We start from the raw sequence: 11,263 nt of genomic DNA, 5'->3' as shown, positions 1-11,263 counted from the left end.
TTAAAAACAAATATAAATCAATATTTTTCCAACATACCTTCCCAACATTCAGCTATTTGAATTGTATTTTTTCTTGAGCAGAAGTTGTATCCTTGTTTGAGATCTAAACTTTCAAAAGCTTTCCTTTCATCAGGGACTAGTCGCTGAAACACTAACTATAAAATCCACACTCAAGATACATTAAGGACTAACTATTGTACAAAAACAGGCTGTGAAAAGTTACCATCTTAAGAGAAGGTACTTTTATTTCAGTTTTGAAAATCTTCAACAGTTATATTATAGCTTATTTTGTACTTCACATCATAAAAGTACGTTGTACCTGTACTGGAATTTTCTTTCAGTTTAGGTATATAATGGGAAGGGAAGACATACATAGCCTAAATGTATTTAGAGTACCTTTATTAGGTCATTTCATAATAATTTAAAAAGGAGCAATAATTCTTCACCTCACTTAGGGATTACTACTTTAAACATGGAACACAGGGTATTTGGTCTTGCAAAGTCTTGCAACTTTAAAGACACATCAGCGTGTTAGGACTGAAAAAGGCAGCCCAGCATTATGATCAAACATTGAATGAAATAATATCATCTAAGTTACAAGTCCAATAGCTGCAGAAAGGCCTCAGAGACAGAATGAATGTTATCCACCATCCTATTCATGTAATGTAGACAGTGATGCATGTTGGAAAATAAAATCCTGACTTTTACATACAGAACTAAAGGCATGATTGTCACCACTCAGCAACTAAAGATCTGGGCTATAATAGGTAATTCTTTAGAAACCACAGTTCAATAGCTAAGTAGAGCACATCAAGAAAGGAACAAATAAACCAGAGGATAGTATTTTGTCAATGTACACTCCCACGGTATAACAGCATTTTAAATACTCAATGCAGTTCTGGTTTCTCAGTCTCAAAAAGGAAGATAAACCAGGAGACAGAATGAAGATAGGGATGACCCACACTGCAGAGAATCAGGTGTGGCCCTGAGTTGCAGTTCCCAAGACAGCAATGCCAGTGTGGACTCAAACATACACACACTGGGTCTCTCCAGCACAGGAACAGAGAAGGAAATCTTGCAGCTAAAAGGTTTCATCTGAGAACACCCTCAGAAAAATTTGAGCTTTTACTCCAGGATGACCTATACATTTCACAACTACTACCAGCAGTGGTCTTAGAATCAGAAGCAGAAAACAAACATGGAATAACATAAGCTCCTAGGGAGAAGGAGTTTGTCAAGTCTGTATCTTCTTGAGTAGTTTCTCAGAAGTAAATCAACAGTCACACCTTCATGTACCAGAATGAAAATGAATGATACCGGATGGCATTTTTATCAGCCTGGGAGAATGATACACAAAAATGCCTGCTATCAAATAGGTGGAAAGGGTGAAATTACTGCTACAGCAACAATTACAGCAGAGTTGCACGTACAGAACCCAGGAATCTCTTCTCTCACTAACTCCTTACATAGAGAATAGAGGTCAAAGCCCCAAACACTTGGTTTTGGTAGAAAAGAAATTCACTAAGTTATCAGGTCAGGAGTTCAAAGGCACATCCACACTACATTGCTCGTACACAAAAATTAAAAACATTATGAGATACCAAACTGAAAGGTGATTAAGGCTATACTGCCATATACTTAATATAGCAGCAAAGAAAGAGGAAGCAAGTGTGATCAGACTAGATACTGCTCAAAAGAACACCATTTCATATGTATGGGACTCAAATACATCCACAGGGTCCGAGAACAATTCTTTTAAAATAAACATTTAAAAACTGTGCTTACATATATTTTCAACACTGAAAATGTTTAGGAACAAAAAAAACTATTAATCTGCCCAGCCTTTAGTGTGAGGAAATTCCACACTTTGGGGTTTGGTTTTTTTGGCTGAGGCCAGAGTTTCTACAGATATGAGAGACTCCCACAATTCTACAAAGATGCATGTTTGGAAAACATGGAAAACACACAGTTAACTGCTTAATAAAATTAAGCTCTCCTATGAAAGATGCCCCTTCAAGGTTTTCCCCTTAATATTATCATACAGTAAAACCAGGAATAAGCTAATTACATACCTAGTTTATTTTACAAGAGCTTAGAAGCTCCTCCTTTTACACACTGCAAGCCTTCAGTTCATAGGGACACTTTCTAGCTGTCATTACAGCACAGCTATGGTGCAAATAAATCTTAAGATCACTCTTAAAAGGTTCAGATTGCTGACATAAGATTCAGTAAAATCAAGTATCTAAACCTCCAGCCAAGCTCCACATGAACAAGTGAGTACCAGAGCAGGAAAAACATCAAGTCTGTAAAAGAACAGCCAAAATAACTGTATGCTAGGCCTTAACTGAACTTATGAAATATGCTCCTTATATTAAATGGGCAATATAATCTATAAGCAGAGTAAGGAGCACCTCAGAAGGATCTGCTTGAGCACAAGGATAAAAAAAAACCCAAATCTAAAACCTTTACCTAAATACTCTGTGTAGGAAAAGCTGGTATTGCTGATACTTTTTAAGAGACAGCATGCATTCTAGTGACAGCTACCCGCCATTCAAGATGTGAAGCAAAGGAAAGACTGTGTCAGACAACACATTTCTGCTTTCTGTGTCAGCAGTTCTAGCAGGCAAATTTAACATTCCCTTTAACAGTTCCCAGAGCTCGAAGGACTACTGTGGCCAACCAGGGCAACCCAAACCTAACATACAGACCTGTCGGCAGTTAGGTCAGTTGAACTGTACGCTAGGAAGAGACCAAACAGTGTTCAAGCAGAGATGGAAACTAACTTCACATATGGCCCAGACTCTCGTTGTTTTGAAGATTATCACCTGTAAATGACAACCCCTGACATACTGTAACAAAACCCTGCCAAGGCTTCCTCAAACTCCAGCCTGTTGGCATGACAGTCCCTTTCCCTCATCCACCTCCACCACATGTCTGGCACCAGTAAGGAGGAACCTGTTACCAAATCTGAAGCTCCACGAACTGAAGAAAGGTTTTGAAAGTCTTAGTTATACTGGAAGGACACATCACAGCAGAACCACTCTTCCATTCATTATTTCTATGACCTTGTCTGCCTCCCAATGCGGCTATGCTGCTGTCTAGAGATGCAGTCTGAGCACACACTGTTATCTGAACCATGCAACAGGCCAACATGTAAGCCAACATCCTGATCTACAGACACACATATTAACCTAAGGATGCATCTTTGTCACGTCCAGATCAGGATAACTTATGGCTGTCAAATGGTACAATACCACTTTCTCCATCTTCCCTCAAACGTGAACTCCTGCTCCTCTTGCTTCTGATCTGCCCATCATGCAGCCACTAGCTGAATCAGCATCTTGGCAAGACAGAAGTGTTGATGCATTTGTTTTCAGTCAGACCAGAGTTCATCCGACTTACCTTCTGACTGCAGGATCACTAGATCTGATCCAAGGCAAGAGTCAAGAATATACAGACTGAGAAAGAAGAAAAAGGGCAGCTGACAGGAGATGCCCACAGATAGTTAGGCTAGACAAGGTATTATGTGAAATTGCACCTTCATATAGACTATGGACAGGGTAGTAAAAGTCCACTATTTCAAAGCACATGAAACAATGAGCAAGAGCTTGCTGCCAAACACCTGCTAAGGTTTCCTGTGGTTTATCAAGAAACAGAATAAAAATGGGAAAATGGTCAATAACTGGAAAATATCACTCCTTACAGACTTCTTTAGTTAGCTCCCTCAAGGTGACACATTCTTCTCTAGAGACAAGCTATGGCCAAAGACCATACTAAAGCTGTTCAAAGCACACCCTGACACTGACCCATAAGCAGGAGCTATCCTGTCCTATTTTACTACCTATTTTACAGGTTGACTCATGTCCTCATGGCCCCAAATATTAAGAAATCAATCTTTATTTCCAGTAACCTCTGCTAAAGTCACAACACCAAACTTGACCTTGCATACAAATTGTACAGATTCAAAATGGATCAGTCTCCTCATTTGCATACTAGGAAAACCCCTCCTTCTGAGATGATGGGAATTTGTTTCCTCAACTGAACTGTCTATCAGCCTCTCCTGAGCTGTTCTTGAAAGAGGATGGGAGAGAGAGACTGGGAACAAAACAGTGTTAAGGTAATTTCTGCAGCAGTAAGAATTACCTTCAGGACTGCTTCCACTCAGACAGAAGACAGCTTTCAACTCCCACTACACTCCAGATGTTATATTTGGAAGCACGAATGAAGATGATTGTTAAGAGTGATTTGAATCTACCCCTTATTATTCTGTGGGACTTATTGCTACAGAACATGGACAAGAAAAGTCCTACGCTGAAGGACCAAAATCTGACTCTTTTCACACTGGGAATCTGAGAAGCAGCAGCTGGCTACAAAGCCTTAAATTAACTTAGGTTTGTGCTCTTTTGAGTGGGACTGACCCTGAAAAAGAGCAGTAACTATGATCACCCAGAAAGATTTGAAATCTACTGAGATTGCCATCTACAAAATAGGACACTGTACACAGAAGTTTTCCCTGGAAAGAGCTAATATGGATTCAAACCCATCAGATATTTCAAGAACTGTTCCACTTAGGGGAAAGCTAGCCCCAATTATGACAAAACTGAATAAATTCAAGTCAGCTTGGGGAGTTCAGCCCCCTGCAAGTTCCCACCCTTTCAAGTGTTCATTTGGTTTCTGTTGATCCTTTTAGTAGAATGTCATACAGCCAGTCGCTGCTCTTGAAGGGAGCCCATTGTTTACAGTTTAATCTACCACTAACAAGTCTAGAAAAGGGAGAATAAAAATGGGAAAATGGTCAATAACTGGAAAATATCACTCCTTACAGACTTCTTTAGTTAGCTCCCTCAAGGTGACACATTCTTCTCTAGAGACAAGCTATGGCCAAAGACCATACTAAAGCTGTTCAAAGCACACCCTGACACTGACCCATAAGCAGGAGCTATCCTGTCCTATTTTACTACCTATTTTACAGGTTGACTCATGTCCTCATGGCCCCAAATATTAAGAAATCAATCTTTATTTCCAGTAACCTCTGCTAAAGTCACAACACCAAACTTGACCTTGCATACAAATTGTACAGATTCAAAATGGATCAGTCTCCTCATTTGCATACTAGGAAAACCCCTCCTTCTGAGATGATGGGAATTTGTTTCCTCAACTGAACTGTCTATCAGCCTCTCCTGAGCTGTTCTTGAAAGAGGATGGGAGAGAGAGACTGGGAACAAAACAGTGTTAAGGTAATTTCTGCAGCAGTAAGAATTACCTTCAGGACTGCTTCCACTCAGACAGAAGACAGCTTTCAACTCCCACTACACTCCAGATGTTATATTTGGAAGCACGAATGAAGATGATTGTTAAGAGTGATTTGAATCTACCCCTTATTATTCTGTGGGACTTATTGCTACAGAACATGGACAAGAAAAGTCCTACGCTGAAGGACCAAAATCTGACTCTTTTCACACTGGGAATCTGAGAAGCAGCAGCTGGCTACAAAGCCTTAAATTAACTTAGGTTTGTGCTCTTTTGAGTGGGACTGACCCTGAAAAAGAGCAGTAACTATGATCACCCAGAAAGATTTGAAATCTACTGAGATTGCCATCTACAAAATAGGACACTGTACACAGAAGTTTTCCCTGGAAAGAGCTAATATGGATTCAAACCCATCAGATATTTCAAGAACTGTTCCACTTAGGGGAAAGCTAGCCCCAATTATGACAAAACTGAATAAATTCAAGTCAGCTTGGGGAGTTCAGCCCCCTGCAAGTTCCCACCCTTTCAAGTGTTCATTTGGTTTCTGTTGATCCTTTTAGTAGAATGTCATACAGCCAGTCGCTGCTCTTGAAGGGAGCCCATTGTTTACAGTTTAATCTACCACTAACAAGTCTAGAAAAGGGAAAAAAATGGATCAGGACAAAGGGCTCCTGGATGGCTAAGGCACTAGGTCGGGCCACCAGAAAAGTCTTTATATAGAGCCTGGACCACTCTGCCTAACAGGTGGAAGAAGGATCTGAAATATATCTGGATTGCCCAAGTACATCAGGTTTAACTAAAAACTGAGATGGAACATGGGACTGCTGTTGAGCTTCTGCAATAAACTTGTTACCAACCAGCTCTTCATCCACCTACAGATCCTTTGGCATTGACAAAACTGGTGCTGGGGGAACTAATTGCATACAGGACTTTGTTGAATGCTGTTCCTCTTGCAACACCATTCTGACAGAATGGCAAGCCACTGGCATGACAAGTTCTGAGACTCTGACATCACTGGCACAGACAGCCCTGAACTAGCAGAAAGACAAGTCAGATGTATAACACCTGAACATTGCTGCTGAGACTTCTCGACAGGTTTGAAGCTGCAACAAAATTCATCAAGAGAATGACTCTATCCTTTGGAGAACCACAGAGAAGTTAATGAAGGCCAGGACCCAAGACACAAGCAAAACTTCAGGAATCCCTCAGTTGTTCTGTCTATACTTACTTAAGAATGAAGTTTCATTCAGCAACAAGAATTGTCAGCCAGTACATATTTAAGAGATACACCTTTAATCTATCTTAAAACACCTCAAATGTCAGTTCTCCACCCCAGCCACAAATGTAGTCTCAACCTTTATGAATTTAATACCACAGAAAATCTAGAGATTCACAAGCACTTTTAAGATACTGTCAATTCTAAATCCACAAGTGAAAAACTGCATCCACTTTGTGGTAAACAGTTAAATAGGAGAACTGTTTCACCTCCCCGTGACATCAATGCTGGAAATCAACAGCTTGACTAGTTTGGAATTGTATCTAGATGGTTTATGTGACTTGTTACAGCCATCCCTCCCTGCGATTAGCTTGGGGAGCTCAAAGCCACTGGGATTCTAAGGAAGTCTCAGAGAAGAGACGTCCTCTGATCTAGCCCCAGTTTATACTGAGGGTTAGAATAAAAGATGCTAGAGCAGATACATGAATGAAAATACAGCATGGCTGACATGCCTTCATCTTCTTTCTCTTCCCCCTTTCAAAAACCAGAAAACTTGCAAAGGTGAGCACCGAGAAAGTACCAGCTATACAGTGTTTCTATGAAAGACATTAAGAACTGCACATCTAGAAGCATGCTACTTTTAATGGCATTTCTGACATTACAGACAAACCAAACTGATTCTTTGAATAGCTGAACTACATATCAAGCCTTTTAAAACAGCTTATAGGAGCATGTATTAAAGAACTACAAAAATTTCTAGCCTTGTTGTCTAGTTTTGTGTCTAAACAAGCAATTTGATCATACGCATTTCTTTCTGCCATAGTACAGACATCATACCAAACATTAAACCAGCAGACCTTCCTTTGAAATAGTTTAAGCAAAATGTTTGAGGAAAGGCTCCCCTCCACACTACGAGAACCTCACATTAGTCTCATCCTGGGTTTTGTCATGCTGTCTTCATTTCAACACTACACATTGAGATATAACACTCATACCACTGGGCAGCCTAAATTTCTGAGCAGATTCAATAGAGCCGCAGTTAAACAATAAATAAAAACATTCCTTTTATTGATTTAGACCCAAACATTCCTAATTGATTACACAGAGAAATGGATATTCAAAAAGTGGACTAATTACCTCTCAGAATCTCTATTTGGATATGATCTTGCAAGTGGTGATACTGCATGGCTAAGAACAATGTAGGCATAATCAAAAACTTGTTTCACTTGCATGGCACCGTAAGAACTTCTGCCAACGTCGTTTCCTGAAATAATGTGACAGTCATCAGATCATCTTTTTTTAATATCAGTAACCAGAAAATTATTCATAATTAAAGCTTAACTCTGTTTAAACTGGTTAGCCCATCCTACTCATACCAGGAACAACTAGGTGTGCCTATCTCAATATAAGAAGCTAACCTTTGGAATGACACAACATCATGCATTCAATTTATCACTTAAAATATCAATGTACCAGTGTCTGAAAGAAACAGAGAATAGAGATCAGCTTAAAGCTCTTTTAGCTCTTTTAAGAGGGAACCTACCAAGCTTAAAGCATCATGTCTCACTTACCAGTAGAGTTTCTGCAGGCCAAATTCAGCTTAAAATTCCACTTGCACAACCACATTATCTTCATAGGACCAGGTATACTTACATCAACCCCTACTTAACCTTATCAAAACTACAGATTAATAAACCAGCTCATACAGATTATTTATCTCCATGGTTTGTCAAAATCTATCATAGAGGATCTCAGAAGTTTATACACCATTGTTTTTTAATCCAGTTAGTGGCACTTCTTTACTGCCCCTCTTTAAGCACGTGTGACATTTATAGCAGAACTCCTTCCAAATAGTGTCATGTGTGAGGAACTGCAGAAGTTAACATGCTAAAGCTTCTGTATCAGTGACAAAGTACAAGCACTGGTCTTCCATTTGACACCTAGAAAGATTTTGCTGTTACTAGCAAGAAGAAACATTCGGCATTTTTTTGTAGATATATTTGGCACCAGACACCAAAGGGTCACTGTCACCACTCAATTTAAGAAACACTAGAACTTCCTTCAAATTGCGTGTCTCAAATATAGATTAGATCTTGAGTGGGTAGAAAGCTGCTTACAGTAAAAGCTTCCCTCCTTCAGAATGGTGCTTGAAATGCTGAGAGAACACTGGAAAGGGGTGAACCACTGAACATGTTTCTTTTAAACTCGAAAAACAGATCAGGGCCCATGAACAGGTTTTAATGAAAAATCTGCTTTGAAAATTGATGGGTAAAGGACAGAATCTGTCCTTTGTAGGACTGCATACACCGATGCTGAATTTGACTTTGGAAGAACCCTTCACTCAAAGTATTTTGTCCAGCAAGCCATTATAGACAAACATGCTGAGGACTGCCATCCAGGGGAAAAAAAAAAAAAGCAGCCTTTGCTTTTCTACTTGACCACACATTTTAGTCCTTCAGGATCTTCCAACCATAACGCCACTTTAACAGAAAAGCATAATCAATGAAAACAGACTGGGAACATAAGCGCATTTTGGGAACACAGAATTTCTTCAGTAATCTATACGGTCAAATAAAAACTGATCAAGAAATACTTCCCATTTACTGAAGTAACCAAGTATCTTGTTCTGAACGCACCATTGCATTATCTAGCAACTACTAGGCTCAAAATTACAGAAGCCTCTCTAAATGGCATATTTGCAACTGGACTCTATCCTGAAGTAGAAGCAGAGACCACTGTGGGCCTAGGATAGTGAATCTAGGAAGAAACACATTGTAGTTAAATTCAGAGCTGCACTACAAAGTAGTAGAGGAATTCACAAAGGACTTAGTCCAAAGGCAGCTCAGTAGAGACCAAGGTATTTCAGTGGTCAAGGATTAATTCAGTACAGGATTTCCAGGGACAGGACACGTTGCGTCCTGCAACAATGCCACCTTCCACATAATGACATGCTATACATATATACAAAAGAGTATTCAATCGAGAAGCAATACAGAAATGGAATACATACAAGTGGCTAAACTCACCACCTACCACTAAATTCAAGTCCATCTAAAGTTGGACTCCAGGATCTTAGGGGTCTTTTCCAACCTAAACGGTTCTATACATTCACATAACAGGAATTAAGAATACACACTCAAATTGCATTAGTTTAGGTTAATCTGGTGCTAAGGCAACTACATTTGACATGCATCCTGCATGGAGTTACACCAAAATGAAGACACTGCTGCTACAAACTGTTGGTTACTCCTTTTGTCAGTTGTTGCCACCTCCACTGTTGTGCCAGCAAAAGAAATCATAAGCCTTCCCTAATCCACTTAAGGCAAACTCAGGCAGTTTAGTTTAAACCACCAACGAAGTTGTGTATGAGTCTTGACTGAAGTAGATTTGAGAACAGAGGCAGGATAGCTCATGCCATAGCATGCCTAGGTTCCTGGATTGCCTCATTCTGCACCTGTAATTAGTTCATAAAAATGTCTGAATAAACATGTCTTAATTATACAGTCTGCGGAGCTTCTGACTTCCACTGCAGCTGAAAACCAGGTATGGAAGCCAAAGCTACTACCTGAGCTACTGCAAACTGTACCAGTCACATCTGTATAGAGGTGGCCCTATCCAATCCACAAAGCAACATATTGAAGAAGCCAGAAGATCATATATTTGCATTTGCTGTCCTGAACAGATTTTCTTCTGATATCATTCTCATTAGTAGATCCTATCTTACATACCTCAGCATCCTTCTTTTGGCACAATCTTACCGGTAAACTGATCAGTTAAAGCATGTAACCCAAATGTTCTCACTCTAAAAAAAACATACAGACTTCAATCCTCAGGTGTACATTAGTAGATAACAATGGTGTGTGATTTCATGAATAATTCAATCCTCATTCTTTCTTACAAAGCCTTCATCCCTAAAGGAGCATGTCTAAGATTTCCATCACTCACTGTTGGTATTACCACTCCATCAGGTAGCCTTCCATTACCTGAAGCAGTTCTAAGAACATGGCCTGGAAAAGTACAGGTAAGACCATGATCTAGGACTGAATCAGATCCATTTATGTTAAGCAATTATCTAGTAAGTACCTTTTTGCAACATTCAGCATTAAAGGGGTTCTTTCAGATGCTAACTTCAATGTATTTGTGTATTTTTATAAATGCATATATTTTATATGCACACACATATATTTGCACATTGTAATGACAAATAGCAGATACTGAAAAGCTGCAATGAATAACTTTGGGCAGCCAACTAAGGCTAGAACAGATAATCCTGATAGTTGTTGCCAATCTCAAATCTAGTTACTTCCTGTATTTGACCTACCAAGATGCAGAAGTGAGCAACACAAAGCATAATTAGTCCTGCAAGTTAAAGTCTCTTTTCAAAGAAAATGCATTGAATGTAAGGTTTAGAACTTCTGTTAGTGCCCATAGCAATTCACCCTCTCATGAAGGGAGCAACATAGGTGGAACTCCAAGTCTTAAACTGCAATTTAGCTACTCTTGCCACTGTCAATCTGAACAAAGCTCAAAATCATTTCTGTTCTGAGCATCAGAAATGACGAAGGACCTTGATAATCACCTGATTCACAAAGGCATAAAATAATAAGCTTCCCTAACAATCTGCTGAATAAATACCAGGTTTGTTTTACAACCACAGATTAAAGATTTGTCACCAGCAACTAGAGTCACGTCTTCCAAGACAGGGTACTGCTAGACCAACTCCACAGAAACCTCTTCTAGGATGATATATCCACCCTGCTCCAACATGTTCCTGTGAGCAGACTTCTGAGTGCCTGG

General features: G+C 39.6%; 1 protein-coding gene across 8 annotated transcripts in view; it reads right to left on the bottom strand.

Moving 5' to 3' along the window:
- Positions 1 to 11,263, bottom strand: part of TENT4A (terminal nucleotidyltransferase 4A) — a 62,183-nt gene that overhangs the window by 27,132 nt on the left and 23,788 nt on the right. For all 8 annotated transcript variants that reach the window (XM_035894125.1, XM_035894123.1, XM_035894126.1 and 5 more), the window contains exon 8: positions 7,604 to 7,730. In XM_035894125.1, coding sequence (XP_035750018.1) covers positions 7,604 to 7,730 — 127 coding nt within the window. The remainder of the gene's footprint in view (positions 1 to 7,603; positions 7,731 to 11,263) is intronic.

The sequence above is a fragment of the Egretta garzetta genome, unplaced genomic scaffold (assembly GCF_000687185.1).
Source record: "Egretta garzetta isolate BGI_Z169 unplaced genomic scaffold, ASM68718v1 scaffold264, whole genome shotgun sequence".
Classification (NCBI taxonomy): domain Eukaryota; kingdom Metazoa; phylum Chordata; class Aves; order Pelecaniformes; family Ardeidae; genus Egretta; species Egretta garzetta.
Note: the sequence above shows the minus strand (reverse complement) of the source record. Positions and strands in the feature narration are given on the sequence as shown.